Source organism: Manacus candei, unplaced genomic scaffold (genome assembly GCF_025592945.1).
Source record: "Manacus candei isolate 608988 ecotype Guabito, Panama unplaced genomic scaffold, ASM2559294v1 h1tg000050l, whole genome shotgun sequence".
NCBI lineage: Eukaryota > Metazoa > Chordata > Aves > Passeriformes > Pipridae > Manacus > Manacus candei.
Window position 1 is genome coordinate 14,791,260 of NW_026138098.1, and position 20,006 is coordinate 14,811,265.

The 20,006-nt window shown below is 55.5% G+C and overlaps 1 protein-coding gene across 1 annotated transcript in view; it reads right to left on the reverse strand.

Moving 5' to 3' along the window:
- The window catches only part of SLIT1 (slit guidance ligand 1), a 61,619-nt gene extending 48,520 nt beyond the window's left edge, over positions 1–13,099 (reverse strand). The window contains exons 1-3 of the mRNA XM_051799948.1: positions 12,678–13,099; positions 895–966; positions 532–603 (exon numbers count right to left, since the gene is read on the reverse strand). Coding sequence (XP_051655908.1) covers positions 532–603; positions 895–966; positions 12,678–12,880 — 347 coding nt within the window. The 5' untranslated portion in view covers positions 12,881–13,099. The remainder of the gene's footprint in view (positions 1–531; positions 604–894; positions 967–12,677) is intronic.
- Positions 13,100–20,006: the final 6,907 nt, after the last annotated feature.

Below are 20,006 nucleotides of genomic sequence, written 5' to 3' on the forward strand. Positions count from 1 at the left end.
CCAAGAGAGCAGAGCATCCCACCTGGCAAGGACACCCCTATCCCGCCCACCACACTCCCAGGTGGGGACAACCAACGGGGCATTAATAGACTCACTCACAATGCTGTAATTACATGCAGAGAGGACTCCAAGCTGTTAACTGCTGACTGCTGCTTAACTGCGCTCTTAACCTGCTGCTCACTCAGCTCCTCATATTTGCTCGAGCAGCTTGGGATTTTTAAACTGCTGAGCTATTTTACTGAGTACTGGACCAGAACTTAGGGCTCCCTCGCTAACACACAGGACAGCTGATACAGCAAAAATGATTTTTGTTTAACCTGCTCCTCACCTCAAAAGCATCAGAAAAGACTTTAAGATCTATAGAAACACAAATAGGTTTGCTTGCTACACTGTAAAATACTGCTGCCGTGCAGAAGAGAAGCTGTTTGAAGTCCAGCAGCACCAATACGTTTAAGGCAAAAAGGAAAGGATGCTCTCTGCAACTAAACCCAGTAGCCCCCCTTAAACCCTCTTCCATGCCCAGGCACTCACAGCCGCTCAAGCTCCTTCATGTCATCGAACGCTCCACGCTCCACTATGCTGATCTGGTTTTCCATCAGCTGCCTGCAGAGAGAAGGGGGTCAGCTTTCTGGAAAGGTAGTCCCCAGTGCCCCCATCACTTCTCTTGACCCAGGACCACCTCACCCACTATCCCCTCAACACAACCCAATCTCTTTCGCCCCTCTCTCTTCCAGCTGGAAGCCCACCATACTCAGCTCAACACAATACCCTCCAGCCCTGCTGGGAGATGCCCTGAGCAAGAGGCTGACCATCTCTAGCAGCCCCAGGAGGGGCCACAAGCCAAGTACAGTATCTGCCAAGGTCGGGGCAGGCAGCCCCTCATCAGAAACTCACAGGACGCGGAGCTGCTTCAGCCCAGCAAAGTCATTCTTGTTGATCCGTGTTATGTTGTTGCCATTGAGTTCCCTGCAGAGAGAAGAGACAGAAATCAGCAAAGAAGCGCTCAGGAGGTGGCCAGGCACTGAGCCTCCCCAGTACCTCCCAAAAAATGGCAGAGAGGACCCAAAGGACAGCAGTGGCTGAGGCAATTCTGTGCCACTCACCAGAAATGGCTGGGCTGGCCGCTGGCTCCAGAGAGGACCCTCATCCTCAACAGCCAGCAGTGCTGGGTACACAGAAGTCTGGCTGGCCAGTAGTGTGTAAGCTGCCATCTTTCATGGATAATATGGCAACAAGAGGAAGGGGCTGTCCAACTCCCTCTGTCCCCATGATGGATGCCCCCCTTGGGACAGAAGCCCTAGAGCCCTTAGCAATGAAATAAGCCTGACTTGATGTATGTCACCCTGCTCTGGAAATGCAGCAAACACCTGGTAGGGTCATCCCAAACATACAGAGCTGCTCAGAGAAGGCAGGGCTAATAAGAAAATGAACAAATGTCCCCCAGAACAGCAGGATCCCTCCAAATACCCAACTGCAAGATACCCACACATATAACAACCAGTTCAGTGTGCAGCCATCTCACACCCTACCCAAAGAATAAGCCACATTTCAAGTTTCACCTGCCAAGAGATGCTTGCACAGGACAAGATGCTTTGTGGCATCACTCTGTCGTGCAAAAGCCCTGGGTGAGCACAGGGACAGGCAATCCAGCCAGAAGAGAGATGCTGTCCCTCCTTTCTCTCCCTGCTGGGGAAATAAGGGGTGCCTACACACCCCCCATGACATCTGTCCTGCCCAGGCTCTGCTGAGCACCAGGACATTGTGTGCTCTGCTGCTGGACGTGCACATGGCAGGGGCTCTGCTCCTAGCCTGCCAGCTACACCTACCCCAGTTCTCCCCAGCCATGCTCTCCAGCATGCCCCTGCTAGGATTATCCAGCTTTAAAATACATCAAGCTGGGACCCACGGAGATTTGCACCTCACAGCCTTAGTTTTGCCATGTCTTTCCACATTATGGGATGTGATTACTGTAGGAAGAGCAGGACCATCAGCCCTGGGACCCACACTCTGCAGAGCCAGGGGTCCCTGTGCAACCCCCCCATTGCAGGAGAGAGTCTCCCCCCTTGGCAGCATGAAGCACAGCAGCGTCTGCTCCTTGCCATGAGGCCAATCTGCCCACGGCATGTGCTGGAGACAGACGATGCCCACGGGAACGCAAGGGCTGGGGAAGGCTCCCATGCTGGAGATCCACTGTCTGCATCGAACTCAGAGACAGAAATGAAGAGGAAAACAAACTACAGGAGGGGGAGGCAGTCAAGGAAGGGATGAGCTGCTAGGGAAGGGAAGAGGTAGGAGGGTGCCACCCCAGAGCAGTTTGGAGTGCATGGGCAGGACTCCAGCACCCAGGGCTCTGTAACTTCCTGAGCCCTGACAGCGGGAATGCCCCGTGTCACACGAGGGGCTGAATACAAAGTCTGTCATTCCCATCCAGAACCAAAGCCTCCCTCCACCGCTCTCTGCAGCCATTCGAGGGGCCAAGGTCAGCGGCAGGCTGGCCTCGGGCCGCCGAGCAGCGTGTAGGGCTGCTGGCTGTACCCAGCGCAGCCGCGCACCCCGGGGTGCTGTCATTGTCCTGCTGAAACGGCTGATAATGGCTAATGAGTTCCAGCTCGCCATTATAGCCTCGTAATTACACCGCTATTCAGTGCAAAGATTGCCGGGCTCCTGCCATTATCCAGCCGTGTGCGCCTGTGTTGGGAAGGAGGTTGGGAGAGCACGTTACTAGGACACAGATGAATGCAAGCGGGAATGAATAGAGGTTCCTCAGCCCCAGTGATTAAACTGAAACCCACACTCGGGCTCTGCAGCCCCACGGCTCCTCCGTCTCCCTGTACGGCCAGCACTCAGCGAGCATAGCAGGATCACTGGGGCTCCAACCTTTAAGGATGTGCTCTGCAGGGCTCAGTCCTGACCCTCTCCCGGGGAGCAAAAGCTGTGGCCAGGATGTTAGTCCCAGGCACGAAGCACTGGGGTGTGTTAAATGTCTCATGTGTCACATGTGGTGGCTTGGTACGTGCAGACGTGTGCCCACCTGATGGGCCACAGCCCCGGAGTCAGCTAAAGGCAGGGAGAAACCCCAGCCCCAAGATTCGTTTTCTCCAAATGTGCCAAAACCAGGCTCTGTCCTCTCTCCCAGGCACCTTGTGGGACAGTGCAGCCAGAACCAAAAGACTTCAGCACCAGGAGGACCAGGCAGGATGAGCTATCCTGGGGGTCAGCTGTGCTGCCCACCCAGCCCACTTCCAGCCTGCATGCTCCCTGAGCAACCTTGGGGTATTCCAGCACTGAGGCTGGTGGCAATTCCCGAGTGGGACAGTATCCCAGGGCCCTCTGACAGCTCCACTCCCTTGGGGACTGGCCCTGCATGCTCTCTGACAACTGCTCCCAGCATCCCTCCATGCCTTTGTTCAGGTAAATGATGGCCTTTGCAACCAAGACGGGAACGAACAGCAGGTAAAGCTTATTTGTAAGGATGCCGAGGCAACACTGCCATTTAACTTCATGACATTTTTCCCCTCTAAAACCCCTTCAGTTCCTCATGGAGATAAATTACAGTCTGCAGTGCCCAGAAAGCCAGATCCCTGCTGCTCAGCTGCTCACCCGCTGCCTCCATGCCCTTTCCTAGTGAAGCGAAACACCCTGCCCTGCCCCACGGAACAGAGCTTCAATAAGGACTGATGTGTCTGGGGAGCTGCCCTGTGGATTGGTTGCATTTCTGGACTGTGACTTGAAAGCAGAGACAGGGTGTGCTCTTTCCATGTTAATCCAGAGGTTTTAACATGAGAAAGTATCCTCAAGTTCATCCAGGCTGTCCTCCTCTGCCCCCCAGCACCCCAAATCTCACACTGCCACTGGTGAGACAGTGAATTTTCATTTTCAACCTTCAAGTTTTAGAAACCCCCCTTCCCATTTTGCCCTGGGAAGAGGAAAGTCATTAAAACAAGCAGTCCCTTTGCTACACTGCTTGTGGATCATCCCACTCCCAGATGGGATGTCTGTGCTGTAGCAGGGTTCGTTAGACTGGATTTGCATAGTCTGGGTTTATATTTGGTTTCTAGCTTTGGATGGCTTATTCCATTCCCAGGGGGTCCAATGTGTCTTTTCCCTTTGCAGGGTTTGGAGCTACAGTAACTCAGTAACAACCTCAGAGAGCACAAATGCTGAGAGTTAATTTATTAAATACAGCCAACATGAGTGATATTTCCCTGGGCACTGATTTATCAGGAGCGGGAAGAAGCAGACAGTGCAATCCCACTATCCATACTCCATTGCAAAGCATCAGCTATTCGGCACACACGTGACTCCTGTCCTTGTGGCTCAGCTCCGCTCCACTCTCCAACAAGGCAGAAATCATAACTGCTGTGCTCCCTGGACTCCTGCTTTTGAGAAAGTAGAGGGAAACTCTGTGAGATGAATCCCAGCATTTGCACCCAAAAGCAGCAAAATGTACCCCAGCCCTGCCAGCACCAGTATAGAGCAGGTGCCCACAGCGCCCAGGCAGTGACTGCAGGGGCTGGCAGAGAAGGATCCGTGCTCCTGCAGTACCTACTCTGAGGGCCGCTGCTGCCCTGGTGCCAGCGAGGCTGGCAGTCCCATTTTTCATGTAACATGTCCCTCCCTCCAAGTTCTCTACTGCTCTGCTGTTCCTGCTTTCCTGCTTATGGCTCGGAGCATCAGCCCCTAAGGGCATGGCTCCCCTCCCAGCAGCTCATCCCAGAGCCTTGACCCCAGCTGGAGCCAGCAGTGCCAGATAATAATCAGGGAAGCAGAGAAATGAAGGCTGTAAGGTCATGCACCCCAAGCAGTACCTCTGCCACCCTCCATCAATCCAGGCAGATGCATGCATTGCTCCTTCAAGGACAGAGACTAACACTCCCCTGTGCCCTGCTCCGGGACGTCACTGCTCCTGCCTCAAGAACCTTTAACAAAACTCTGACCTGACCCCCCTTCACTGCAGATGAACCCCATCCCTGCCTACCACCATGGTGCAGAGATCAGGCTCCTGCCTTGCCCACGCAGGCCCCTCTCCCATCTCCATTCCCCCCAACAAGCCCCCAGCCCTGGGGGCGTAGCCCTCCCCTGGGGCCTCTCTGCCGTGCAGGGGCAGGACCCCCTCTGCTCGTGCTCCCATTCCACATCTGTGCTCCCACCAAACACTTTCCTTGAGTCTGCAGGCAACAACATCCTTTCTGTCAGTCCATTCTTCCTGTTCACCAAACCCACTTCAAAATCTCAGCCCCGTCTCCAGCCCTCTTGCATCTCTCCCGGCCTGGTGGCATCTGCAACTGTCATAAGCAGCTTGTGTCCCATCACACAGACAGCTAATGGAAACATGGATGAGGCTCAGACCCCAGACTGGCCCCTGTGCTCAGAACTGGGGGGCAGAGCAGCTGCAACCTTTCATCCTACACTTTTATTGCATTTTTCAAGTCTTCTCAAGATTTCACCCGGCTGCTTAAATGTAACTAAGTCCCAGCACAGGCTTGCTGAGCTGCTCAAGCAGCAAAAGGCAGGGTAAGAGCCTTTCCCAGTCCCAGGAGAGCTGGTCCCCTCCAGCACTGGCAGAGAGGGATGCTCACCCCATTCACCAGCTCCCTGCAGCCCATATGGGCATGGCTGGGTGCTGACTCCATGTGAGGTACAAGGGGGTTACAAGGTACTGCTGCCTGCTGCTTGGGGAGGGGACCCTGGGCACCCACACCCTGGGCTTACAGCTGCACAAGGGGCTCAGCACCTTCTCCTCCTTTTCCTTTCCATCCCTGTTCTGACCAGACCCCTTAAAAATAGTAAAGAGCCCACAGGATTCATCAAAGTCCCTTTAAGGATGCTGTACACCCCAGAGAGAAAATGCCTTGCCAGCACCACCCCTATCAGATGCCTGCAGGGTGATGTGCCCAGCAAGGAGAGCCCCGAGAGCAGCTGTGCTCATCTCAGCATCACTGCCCTTAGTCAAAGGGGAACCCAGCCCCAAGCACAGCATTGGCCCCCAGAGCGCAGGAGGCTCTGTAAGCTTTTACGAGGTACTACAGCAGGTTATCATCACGACAGATTTTTAAGTGTTACAAACAGCATCGATCATGAAGTAACAGTGAGGATCCGGAAGGCTTTCTGTTCTCTGGGGTTTTCATGCCACGGCCATTAGCCACTCACAGTCAGGGAATGCTTTACACTTTCGTGCGCATTGTGGTGTGTCACCTTCGGGTTAAAAATAAATAAATAACCTCCCTCAGCCCCGATGGGAGAGAGAAAAGGCAGCAGGTCATTTCTGTTCCACAAATGAGGAAACTGAGACAGACAAGAAAACAGCCTGGATACCCACAAAATTTGGCTTTTTGTGCTATGCTGAGTAGCCTGGTAAGGAGCTGGGCCCTACCTCCTCTGCTTCCCAGGGCAAGGGAGTTTGCCCAGCCCTTAGGCTTCATCCTGCCACTCATCAGATTTTGTTCCAATACATCCTGCATCTTCCTCAGCAAACCTCCTTGGTTTAGGAAGACAAGTGCACCTGAAGTGCTTGGTTAAAGGTGCCTGCTCAGTACTGCACCAGCTAGGTCTCATGGTGCATCCCATTTGGGACCTAGGGCTTCCTCCTACCAAGAAATATCCAGGGCCAGGAGCTTGCATCTCTCCCACTTTTGGTGCCCAGGGCTGCTCCTTGGCTGCATCGCTTGAAAAATTAATTTCCCTTTTTCCTGATCTTCCTCCTCCTAGCAGCCTCTCTCCCCCATAGGACACTTGCCTCTGCTATTTTGAGCAGCAAGTGCATCCAAAATGCATGCCAGGGAAGCAGACAGTCAGCACAGCCTCTGAGCCTGAATGTGGCAGGGAGGTCTGAGATGGTACCAGGGGGGACAGCCTGGGACTGACCCCGCACCAACATCATGGAGAGGTTCCCTCCATCCCACTTCATTCCCTTACAGCTTCTAGCAGTGCTGCAACCCTAAGGACCTGCCTGCAAACTATCCTTCTCAGTGCTCACATTGCTAATTGCAGCCTGGAAAACCTCTGTTCCCCTCACCGCTCCTGCCACTGCAGCCGTCCCCGGCTGTCCCCTCAGTGGGGACAGGGGCCAGCTGCCGGAGCTGGCCTTGGAGCTACTCACGCTGGAAGCCTGCCAGGGAGCAGTGATCTGGGTCTGACATCCCCAGGGATGAGGCCATTTGCTAACGCACAACTGGTTTTTTACTGCTTTTCAGCAAAACATGCACAAAAACATCTCCTTGCCTCTCAGGTTTTATGAAAGATTATTTCAGTAGCAATAAAGAGGATGCGTCGTGGGGCTAAGCACCTCTGGAGCAGGCAGGGAACCATGAAGGACTTGGAAGTGAGACAAAGACAGACTCCCCTGGTTGCCCATTTTGCTCTCCTGTGCATGCTTGCCTGCACCAGGTTCCCAGGGAGCAAATTGGAGTGGGAATACAGGAAAAGCCCCTCTCAATGCAGGGTCATGGGTTTGTACACCTTTCCCTGGACAGGACACCCTTTCTCTGCCCCCGCCACCCTGGTGGCACCCCAAATCCCCTCTGTTCCCTCAGGCTGTGGGCTCTGTTGCCCCTTGGGGGTGTCTTGTGCATCCCTGGCCTTTTATATCTGTGTCGCTCTTTCTCCCGGCTGGAGGTTCCATAGAAAACAATGAAGTAGGGGAGAATGAAACTCAAAGCAAAGCAAAATGTGTGCTACCCTGCACTGGCACCACTGCCACTGTGCCCAGCTCACCCTGGGGCTGCAGGCTCTGGGGACAGCAGCAAGGGCGTTTGAAGGTGCACATCACAGACCCAGAATTAAAGCTGAAACAATTCCCCTTCCTTGCTCCCACCTCAGCAGCGAGGAATTGCTGTTAGCAGTGCATCACTCTGAAGGACCACAGTGGCAGCACATTTAAGGCAAAAATATCTGTTTTAAAGGATGCAATAAAACAGAGCCAGGGAAGGGTTTATAGAGAAGCAATTGCTGTGTGGGGTGAGAAGTGGTCACCAGAGGCCAATTCGCCCAGCTTTATTGCCTGTTACTGGTGACTTTTCCCAACCAGGGGACAATAGATCCTCTGCTATCAGCCTCGACTTCAGTCAATACAAACACCACATAGTTTTTTAAACTAATATTTTTCCAGCGTGCAATTCCATGGAGAGGGAGAACGCAGCGTTACCATGGCAATATATAGACAGCATCTGCCTTGGACGTAGCTGAAGGGAGAAATTGGAATAGAATTGCAAATTTCCTCTGTCCAGGAAGGCTCCCAAGGAAGCCACTGCAGCGGGCTGAGCAGGCTGCCTTCCCAAGCCTGTCCACATCCTCCCAGTGCCCAGCACTGGCTCTCCCAAGAACTGAGGGCAGCAGGGCCAGCCAAGTACTGCTCTGGCTGAATATAGGTCCTGCATCCTGCCCCAGAACTCTGCAAAGCCTGCAAAGTCCCTCTGCAACTAGTCTGCTCACTGCAAAGTTGCCCGAGCACTCCAGGAAGGGGAGAGGTTGACTCTCTTGAGGTGCTTCCTAAGAATGAACATTCCCCAAAGCCCCAGAAAGGAGCAGCAGCCCAACAACTGGTGTGGAATGCACAAGTGCTGCTGCAATACACCAGCTTTGCTGCTGCAAGACATTTTGATTAACTGGTGAGAGGTAGATGCAGGTGATGAATTAAACATGCTCTGAACAAGAGCTCACTGCTGGAATTTTGGCAGGGGATGGTTGGGCAGCATGTGAGTGTGCTTCAGGTGCGGCTGTCCTGGCATCGTGTTCCCATACCCGAAGGCTGGACCTCAGTGCCTCTTGTCTTCACCAATGCAGACAGGGGGTGGCAGAGCTGGCTGCAGCCTAGATAGGGCCCATTTCAGCACAGGCACACCCCAACTTTGGAAACAAGGCAAACAGAAACCTTGATGAAATGCTGAGGCCAAGGACCCTGAAAGGAAAAGCCAGAGCCAAAGGGGATGCAGTGATGGCGATGCCCAAACCCAGCTCTGCTTCCCTTCATACAGGGGAGAGGGGCTCTGCACAGCCCATTGTGAGATGGGGGATGTTCAGCCCATTGGAGAGGAGGCAAAAGGGGTGAGTAGGGCAATTCTCAGCTTTCAGCTGAAAACTTCAAAAGCAGGAGCGAGTGCAACACCATTTAACTCAATTCATCCCCCACATGCAAAGAACTGGGCTGGAAGCCGCCATTTGATAGTGGCAAATTTGCACTGATCCTGCTGGCTTGGAGAGATCAGCCCACCTCTGTGACAGGGCAGTGTGCTCTTCAGAGACACGTTCAAAGGAAAAAAGAAAGAAAGAAAGAAAGAAAAGCAAGCTAACGGGGACAAGAACTGTGCCCTTCTCTCTGGTGGCTGAGGCCTGAGGGACTCCTGGGAGCAGATAACACTGTAGTGCTGGAGGATTATCACCCATCCTGCCTACAATGCCTTCAGGACCAGCTCTATCAAGCTTGCCAGAGGCATAGGCAGGAGTGCAGGCAGCCATGCAAGTGCCCAGAGACTTTGCTGCTTCCCGCTTTGCTGCAGCAAAACCCTCTTTGCTAGGTGCATGATCCAATCAGAGGGAGGTGCATAAACCCCCATTTATGTTGGGTTGCAGACTAGAAGGCACTTAGGGAGCAATGTGCTGTGCCCTGGTGCAAGGGAAGAGGGGTCCTGTGTCCCCCCCGAGCAGCCATCCCTCACGCTCCATCCTAGACACGTCTGCAGCCCTTATCCTCTGCCAACAGCATGGCACCAGGGAGACAGCTCACGGGAAACCCTGAAGCAGAAGACAAGACGATTTTTCCCCAGCCCATGATTCTCCAAAGCTGCAGTGACTCTGCAAGGCAAATAATTCCCTCTTCAAAGGGAAAGGGTGTATTTCAAAAGCAACAGAGCTCAGACCTCACTACAGGACATTGCTGACTGAGCCCCCACAATGACTTTGGCAGCACCAGCAGGCATGGCCACAGCAGCAAGTGCTGCCCTGTCCAGGGGTTTGACTGAAGGTCAAGTGGGAGACTGGAGAAAGCCTGGAGCCTCCAAACACTGCACTGCCATGCAACAGGTGAGAAATACAACAGCATGGACACCACTGCTCACCAGCACTGTGGGATGCATGGCAAGATTGGCACTGCTCACACTTTGCATCTTGAGGCTTGGGAAAAGAGGCAGGCAGTGGAGAGCACTGATGAGAGCCTGATGACTTCCCACAGAGAGCCTGCCCCTGGAGAGAGCAAGTCCTGAGCACAGATCCTGCTGCAGGCTCCTGTGATTGCTAGCTGACCTCACTCCATCAAGCAGTGAGGAGCTGGAGACTGTGAGGTTGCAGCCTCTTTACAGGGAACTCAAACTCACTTAAGAGCTGTTACAGCAGGATTTCGCTGTCGGAGACAGACCTGCTCTGCAAAGACACCCTCAAGCACCTGCAAGGGTGTGCAACACAGTAGGAAGTAGTTATCCAATAGACAACACCCATGAGAGAGCAGCATGACTAGCTCAGCCCAGCCAGCAGATCCAGCATCACCAGCTGCATGAAAATACAGAAAACTCAATGCTGCTGGGCGGTGTGGATATGGAGGACCAGATCAGTGGAGGCAGAAACAGGAGACAGCAAACAGGGCCCACTGCCATAGGGGGAGAAATGCCCTGCCAAGACAGGAGTGAGACACCCACCAGGGGCATCCTCCATCAGCCCACTCCAGCATTGCCTCATGCTGAGCACCTGCCCAGCAGGCAGAGGTGGGGGCTCAATGCACACACTCCCCCAGCATCCTGCACCCAAGTGCATGGAAAGCTGATGCTGAGGAGCCCTCTGAGCTCCCTGAAAGGCAGAAAGGGCTGGTGCAAGTTATATACAAACCTTACCCCTACTCTGGGCACCGAGGAAAGGGGGATCCTGTCTTAGACCTCAGAATCCAGGTCTATGAGATGGCAGCTCACAGAAGCCTGGTTGCTGTGCTGGGTAGTAATCATTTGTATGAGGATAATTATGGTGGGAGAAGAAAATACTCCTCTGAAGTGGTATCCCACAGAGCTCCCAGTGCTGCATGCTGGGTGCAGCCCTGGCAGCTGCGACGCTGCCTGCAGTGCCTCCCTGTAGTCCCTGCCTGACAGGTCTCTGCCCAGCTGCAGGCAAAGGGCACATTCACACTCCAGGAGCCACAAGCAGCACAGCACAGGGCCAGGAGACCCCTGTGTAGCTTCCCAGGATGCATCCTTCAGCTCTACTGCCCAAGGAGGCAACAGCTCAACACTTCCCTGCACTGCAAGAGGGATGTAGGGGCAGCCTGGCCCCAGGGACAGGGGTTGAGGGCTACTGTGCCACTATGCTCCACTGCAGTCCCTGGGATGGGCCACCTGCTGCTACTGAGTGGAGGGGAGAGGCTAAGGAGGCTGCTCTCCTGTTGGGAAGGGGGACACCTGCATGCCAGGAACCTGCCACCTGCAGTGGCTTCGACACAGTCAGCTCACGCTGCTCTCCCTGGGGTGGGGACCCCCTGCAGCCACAGGATCCCCAGCAGGGAAACCTGCCCAGCCAGGGGCAGCAGCAAAGAGGCACCCATCCTGCTCAGGGGAGCTCAGCGGGTGACACAGGACCCACGCAGCCAGCTGGACCGTGACTGTGAGAGAAAAGCTTTCTTTATGAGGGTCCAGCCCAGAGAGCCAGGGACACCCCTCATGACCCCTGGGGACCTGGCAAGGGCTTTGATGAGCAATGAGGTGCAGGCACAGGGGACTGGTGGGGTTGGGTGAGCTGTGTGCATGGCTGGAGGCTGGTCACACCCTGGGGAGGTCCCAAGGGGAGCAGAGGGGAATGGGACCTAATCCTAGCACCATGTGCAGCACTCCCAGGAGGGTTTCACAGGGACAAAGGGATGCCCAGTACGGGTAGGGGCTTGGGGTGACAGGGGCCCTCAGAGAACTCTATTCCAGCTGTGTGGGTATCCTGTGACAAGTCACACCTGCCCGTGGGTGCCATGGGGCTCGCAGCCCATTTTGGTCTGCCCCAGTGCAAAGGCTCCCCCTGGAGCAACCCACCCGCTCAGGCACAGCTCCAATCCCAACCCCACTCTACGTGCTTGCACACGGACTGGCACGCGTGGGTTCTCGCGCATGCCGGACCCCTTGCACACCTCTCCCACAGAGAAAGGCTTGCACACACACTGTGCCCCAGCAGGCGCTCTCACACACACTGCTCACCACCACCTCGACAGGCTATTGCACACCCCTCACGGAGGGGATGATGCACGTACACTCACCCAACAAGATCCTGCACACGCACTCCCTGGACGAGCACTCATACACACACCCAAGCCCCGCGCGTAGCGGGACGCCGCTCATCGCTCGCCCCACCGGGTTCTCGTACACGCACCTTTTCAGCGGGCGGCCGTGGCCCCACAGGCATTTGCGCAAATACTGCCCTTAAGAGACACGGTGGGCACTTGCACAGTGGACAGGCTGGTGCACACCCCCGCCACGGACAGCTTCTTGCACACGCATCCCCTGACGGGGTCCCGCACACACTCCTGACAGGCTCCTGAGCGCCCACCGCACCCCGCGCGGGGCTCTTGCCCCCGCAGCCCCGTGGGGCACCCGCACTGGCTCCCCATGCGCTTTCGTACACGGTCGCCCAGGACAAGCCCCCCGGACCCAGCGCCCCGCCGGGCTCCCGCACCCGCGCCGCCGCACGCCCGCCGGCGGCGGACAAAGCCCGGCGGTACTCACAGGCGCTCGGTGCCGCGGGGGATGCTGCGGGGCACGGCGCGCAGGGCCGAGCCGTGGCAGTCCACCGTGGTGCCGCTGCAGGCGCACAGCGGCGGGCAGGCGGCGGCGCGGCCCCGGCACAGCGCGGCGCACGCCAGCAGCCAGGCGGCGGCCCGCAGCCCCGCCGGGACCCCCGCCGCCCCTCCGGGGGTCGGGGCCGCCATGGCAGCGGGCAGGAGGGTCAGGCGGCGCGGCCGCCGCGCATCACCGGGGAGCGGAGCGGAGCTGGGCTCGCCGCCGTTCGGCTCGGCACGGCTCGGCTGCGGGGCGAGAGCCCCGTCGGCGCACACCCGCCCACCCTCACTGCCGCCCCATCCCGCAGCCCAGGCTCAGCCCCCGCGCTGGCTCCTCCCTCCCGCCCTGCCCGCCCCGACGGGCCCCCCCGCCACCGCCTCCGCCCCTCCCCGCTCCCCCGGTACCCGCGGCGGCGGAGGTAGCAGAGGTCCTGGCCGGGCAGGGCATCGGCACTTCGGCAGCCGGAGCCGTCGGGGCTCTGCACCGCCCCGGCCGTGCAGCAAGGTGGGCTCAGGCTCGGTCCCCCCACCCGGGACAGTGCGGTTGCCCTGTGGGGCAGCCGAGCCTCCCCGGGAGATGGCTGCGGAATACCGGGTGGCGGGCAGCGGCATCCCGGGGACTGGCAGAGACCTAAGAAGCAACCTGTGAGCCGGGAGGTCACAGGCAGAGCATTTCCACCTCTCCTCGAGGGGTGCCAAAAACTTTCACATCCCCTGATGTGCTCCAGGGAGGCTTGGCCTATCTCCCACCTGGCAGCCCGAAGCCACGTCTCATCATCCACAGAGCCCAGGTGAGGCGCGGGGTCCTGGCAACCTGCGGGGACTGCACGGCAGGCTGGCTGGCTCTCGTTAGCCGGGATGGTACCTGGTATGTGCATGGGACTCCTGTGGCTGAGCAACCCAGCACACAGAGAGGACTTGGAATGCTTTGCTCTTTGCCCCCCACACAGACAGCAAATCTTGAAGTCCCGTCTGTGGCATTAGCTGTGTTCTTTACCACTCTGGAGAAAACATCTTAGGAAATAAAGTAACAAAAATGTCTTTGTGGCTGATCCATTGGGAAGAAAGAGGCAAAATATACCTATTTCAATGCAAAAAGAAGTGAAGCCAAGAAGTCTTGTAAGCTTGGCCCCAAACGGTTGCTATCTCAGAAATGTGAGCATTGCATTCATTTTATTACCTTCCATTTTCTTCGCTGAGGTCTGCAAGTATAAAGCAAGAGCATGTAATCAGGAGGGCTGGTCACCTGTTTTATAAATGACACCTGAAACACTCACAACCCCATGGCTCCAAGAGCTGAGTCCTTAAAAAAACAACAGGCATTTCGAGGTGCTAAACAGAGCCTTGGGTGCTGGCAACAACTGCCACAGATGTCCTTCTCAGCAATGAAACCCATGGAAGGAGGGTAGATGGGAGCCTGTTGCACTGCACAACAGCGGGAGGAGAGGTGTGTGAGCAAGGACACCCTGCTGCACACTCATTTCCCCACTCAACAGGATATTTGCAGGGATGGTGGCAGATCTCAGGAGCAGGAGTGCCTCTTAAATCAATGCCCTCTGCATATGGAGCTCCACAAGCTCCTTAATCAGTGCGAGAGGCAGGTGTCTGCATGGGGTCCTGCTCCAGCGAGGGCCACCTCACACACACACACACACAGGGTTGCACCAGCTTGGCCCAGATCAGCAGCCCTTTCCCATCCCGAATGCTGGCTCCCATCATCTGTCTGCATTTTTGTGACATCTCCTTCCTCTGGCCCCAATCCCAGGAGGAAGCTGTGCCTGAGATGGATGAAAGGGGTTTGTTCCCCGTTGCTACCCAGCAGTCCTGACAGAGAGGAAGATGAGCTGCTTCCCAGGACTCTGGGACCCGACCCTCCGCTGGCACAGCTTTTGCAGAGGTGGCCCTGCAGCCTGTCCTGGGGCTCCCAGGGAGACCCTGGTGGCAATGGCACATAAAAAGGCCCTGTACTAAATACCTCAGCTGAATTTTGGGGCATGAAGGTTGTTTCAGAGTGGCTTAGTGTTCCCCAAAGCTGGCCACTATCAATGTGATGCTTGTGATCCTCCTCCCTCCCAAACTTCCCCTCACCCCTTGGCCAGCAGAGCAGAACTGGGTCTTCCTAACCTGCCCTTTACCTCTGATGCCTGCGGGAAGACAGGAGGGAACAAGAGATCTTGTTTCCTCCCTTCTGCATGCACTGGCCTCAGGCAAATCCTTGTGATCTGCAGAAAAAACAGGCTCCCTCCATCTCTGTGTCCAGCTGTAGCAACACCCAGTCAGTTACTGCCAGGGCCATGGTCTTGACACAGGGAGTGCCTGGCAGGGGCTGACCTGGAGCCCACCATCACCTACCCTGGTTCCAGGCATATAGGGCTGGGAGGCTGAAAACCCCATTTCGGGCCAACACCCACATTTTCTCCTGTTTACCTCAACTCCTGCTGTTGTGTGGGAGCTTTTGTCTCCGCCTGCTACGCAGCCAGCTCCCCATGACCCGGCACCACGGGGCATCCCACTGAGCTGGGCTGCCAGACACGGCCGACCCCTTGGCAGCTGCTGCATTGCAAAAGCAACCCCCTTCCAGGGCTGCCAATATGACAGTGGCTGAGCGAGCCAGGACAGCAGGGTGGGGGGACAGGCTGTGCACCAAGACTCTCCTTCCACACCTCAGCTCCTGGTGTGTTAGGGTGATCCCAAATCACCCAGGCACCCTGATGGGGTGGGCTTCAGAGAGCAACAGCTGCCTGGGAAAAGCCCAGGGTGCCTCTGAATATGGATGAGGAGCAGAGAGAAAAATAAACCCCAAACTTCTTTATCAGGGGAGGCCTGGTCCTGCCGTCTGCCACCGGGATTTGGGCCAAACTGCTTGATAGAGAGAGAGACCATCTGGATTGTCTGATGGGCTCTGGGTTTGGTTAAAATGAAGCAGAAGCTTTTTTTGTAGGAGTTTTCATGGGAAGATTCGGGGAAGGATTCCAGGGTACGCGCCAGACCTGTCGTGCAAAGAGATGCGAAGCAGCTACAAAGCTTCAAACAAAAAATTGCTGCCAGTTTTAAGCCAAGCCTGCCAGGGCAGCATCCAGGCATTTCCACCCACCCAGGATGGGTCATAGCTTGCCCCCGTTAATTCTCCCACAGGCTGGGCTGTCTCTGTGTCCCTGTCAGTGCCACTGGTGGCTAATAGCACCTTCCAGCATGCCTGGGCTTCCAGGCAGTGTGCTGCACCCCACACCAAGGCATGTGGACAGGAGGCAGCACATCCTGGCCCATACTTGCTGTGGCATTTATGCTGTGCTTCGAAGCAGTGCTGTGGCTGTCACCTGTCCACAGCAGCACTCAGCCCTTCCCAGGGTGGGATCAGGCACTGCTGCAGAGCAGAAGTGTTTAAAACACAGGCAAGAGGGTTTTGGTGGGTTGGCACTGGCTGGATGCCAGGTGCCCTCCAAAGCCACTCTGTCCCTCCCCTCCTCAGCTGGACAGGGGAGAGAAAATATAATGAAAGGCTCATGGGTCAAGATAATGGCAGGGAGAGATCACTCACCAGTTTCCAACACGGGCAAAACAGACTTGACTTGGGGAAATTAGTTTAATTTGTTACTAAGCAAATTAGAGTAGGATAATAAAGAATAAAACCAAATCTTAAAAACACCTTCCAGCCATACCTCTTTTCTTCCTGGGCTCAACTTCACTCCCAGTTTCCTTTATCTCCTCCCTACCAGTGGCACAAGGGGATGGGGAATGGGAGCTGTGGTCAGTTCATCACACTTTGTCTCTGCTGTTTCTTCTTCCTCAGGGCATGGACTTCTCACACTCCTCCCTTGGGCATCCACCTGCTCTGGTGTGGGGTCCTCCACAGGCTGCAGATGAATGTCTGCTTCACTGTGGTCCTCCATGGGCTGCAGGGGCACACCCTGCCTCAACCTGCTCTTCACCACAGACTGCAGGGGAGTCTGGAACAGATGCCTGTAACACCTCCTCCCCCTCCTCTTTCACTGACCTGGGTTTCTGCAGAGTTGTTGCTCTCACATTTTCTCTGTCTTCTCCCCAGCTGCTGCTGGTGTTGTGCAGCAGCTTTTCCCCTTTCTGAAATTATCCCAGAGCTGCTACCACTGTCGCTGATGGGCTCAGCCTTGGCCAGTGGTCGATCTGTCTTGGAGCTGGCTGTCACTGTCTCCACTGGACATGAAGGAAGCTTCTAGCAGTATCTCACAGAAGCCCCACCACTACCAAAGTATTGCCACACAAACCCATGCATGCATGATGCCTGGTCCAACTTCCCTACTGAGGATGTTGCCAACAGGAGGATCCGTCTTCCCTTGCACTGGGGCTGTACTTTGAATTCTACTGCAAGCAACACTACTAAAACACACCTGGTTCAGGAGCAGTGGCCACAAGACCCAGCTGGGGATGTGTTGGGAGCAGAGCCTCCATAACTTTCAGCTTCTCAGTGTCCCCCAGAGATCTCGCACAGGCGGGCTGCCCACGTCTGTCATGCCTGGCCAGCTCAGCTCGTGCTGGGAAGCCAGGCTGCCTTTGTCCTGCCAGACACACTCAGCTTTGGAGAGTGAGGCACTGTGTGGGAGCGGGCCAGCCTGTCAGCCCCGTTAGGGCACCTGTTGGACTCGTGCAGTATGACAATGCCCTTGATGGGTTTATTATAGAGTGGTGCGGGCAGCTGAGGCCACTGGGATCACAGTAAATCTCTCCTGGTTAGCAGCAGCAGCAGGCAGGGCTGGGATATGTTTTTTCATGTATCTCTCCAGGCACAAGTCCTACCTCACAGGCAAACAGCAAAAGCGTTGCCCTGCAAAAATAGCATCACTCTGTGAATGTGGTCAGCATTGCTCTGCAAACTGCCAGCACCGCCCTGCAAGCATGGTCAGCATCACCCTCTAGACACTACCAACATCACCCTGCCAGTGTTGCCCTAGGAACACCACCGGCATCACTCTGCAAACATGGCCAGCATTGCTCTGCCAATGTGGTTGCAGGAGTGGGGCACCTCTGCTGCCTGGGGACCTTCACCACTGGGACCAAGTGAAAGGAACAGCATCCACTGGGTGCTGTGTGATGATGCAGGAGATGCCAAGGTTCCCAAGCAGGTGGATTTGGCCCCAGCCTAACATAAAAGGGACTGTCCAGGTGGGGGGAGCACAGCCTGTCTCACTGCCTTGAACAATTGCAGAACAGCAGGAGGGAGACTGCAGCAAGTCAGCAAGGCACTGCACCCCTGCTTTGTAGCATGGCTGAGCAGAGGGCTGAGCCCTGCAGCCTGGGCTCCTAAAACCAGCTCTATCCCACAAGGAAAACATTGGCGCCAAGCAGCCCAGATACAGATGGGGAGATGCTGTTCCCGGCACGGCTGGACACACCAACCGCCTGGGAGCTCTGCGGCGCAGTGCAAGCTGGTTTGAATAAACCACACGCGAGGAGGTGTTTGTGAAGTGCCTTGCACATGGAAATGCTATTGTTGGTGTAGCGTGGGATCAGGGGCTCCAGGGTCTCCAGATGCAGCAATTGTTCCACATCCGCACTGTGCATACACACACTCTTTCCCACTCACTCTGCCTGCAGCCACTCATTAACCCTCCTCAATGAAGATGCATTGGAGGGATAATTTACTGTTTAATAGACTAACTTTCCATTTGCTGTTGCCAAGCGCATCTGACATATTTCTCCATGGTGCCATAAACTGCAGCTCTTCTGCCATAATACCCTGCCTCCCAGAAGGAGCAGGTGGGTTTTCAGGATTCAGCTGATGACCTTGGCCATGGGGTAAGCAGAGACACTGGGCTCTGTTGTTAGAGAAACAGGGCTTGTTCCCACCAAACCCTTTCATATATTGAAATCCCCACTACACTGACGTTCCTGAATGGGGAAAACATCTAACCTGAGAAATAAGGAGTGCTTCAGCCTGATGGATGAGGGAGGCAGTGTCTCTGTCCTCATTTTGTTAATGAAGATGCCCTGGGTGCAGACAAGCTTGCCTCTGCTCCATATTTATGGCTAGCTGGCGGTTGGTCCCACACTGGGATGTAATCAATAATCTGTGTGCCCACTTGGCCTCATTGTGCTTCCACAGTTGCAGGTGGCCTTTCTGAATCTTGTCAGTCCCAAAATTGTACGCATGTGTCTCTGTGTCCTCTCTCCTTCTCCCCAGCCCTTACAGAGTCGCAAGCTAATAGAGGCTGAAAGAAAGTCAGATTCTGCACAATGTGTGATAAGGGAGCTGCTTCCACCAGACCCACTTTGCCTCCATCATCCAACTTTCCACACTGTAGAAGAGGCACTTTCAGGGTGCAGGTTCTGCAGAAGGACCAGCAGGAATGAGCAGAGGAACAAATCTGATTGACTGGCTACCAGGGTCTGGCTCTGGAGGACGCAAGAAGATGCCAGTAGCTAAAATAACTTGAAAAGAAGATAAAAAATGTTTAAGCTTGCCTTGTGAGAGCTCTAATTGGCCCTGGATGTGGGCAGGGACTCTCCTTAGAGCTGGAGGACCATGCTAGGGGCTAATTTTTGATTTTGAGGATATCCCTCCCCAGCTTCTTTCCCCAGCCTTTCTTTTCTCAGTGCTCTTTATGTTTTTCTTCACTTTATTTATAGTCCCAGCTTCCCATCTCCACCATCCCTCAGATGTAACCAGGGAGGAAGAATCAGGCATCTCCAAGCCTGCCCCTCAGGCACATCTGGGGGGCCCCCAGTGCCTGGGGCAGGCAGGGGGGCCCGTCCCGCAGCGTGTGCTGTCAGCCCCCTCTTGCGCTGCCGCTGCAGAATGGCCTGGGAGAGGCACAATGGAGCCAGAGGCTTTTGTGCAGGAGGTTGCTGAGATCCTGCTCCGCAGGGGAGCAAGGCCCAGGCTTTGTAAGTGAAAAGATTGGAAGAAACAAACCCTAGAAAGACTGCAGGCTGACACAGACACCCCACATCACAGACCTGTGCATGCACCCAGTTACACACAGCCACGGTGGCCAAGGCAGGTTTGCACCTCCATTCATCACAATCTCCAGCAGCACAGGAGCTTCAGCCGAAAGCAGAGGATCAAGTGGGACACAGTTCTCTCTGAAAAATCACATAAGGCACTGCATGGGAGGGCTGGGTGGTGGATTTGAAAATCTTCCCAAGAGCAAGGCACAGGAGGCTGTTTTAGCCTGGGAGAGGTAGAACTGTGGAGGGGGCCACAGTAATGCCCACTCCAGCTGGGACTCAGCAGGGAAAGCAAAGCTCAGCCCCCTCTGAGCCAGACCAAAAACAGCACCTCAAAGGCTGGTGCTGGGAA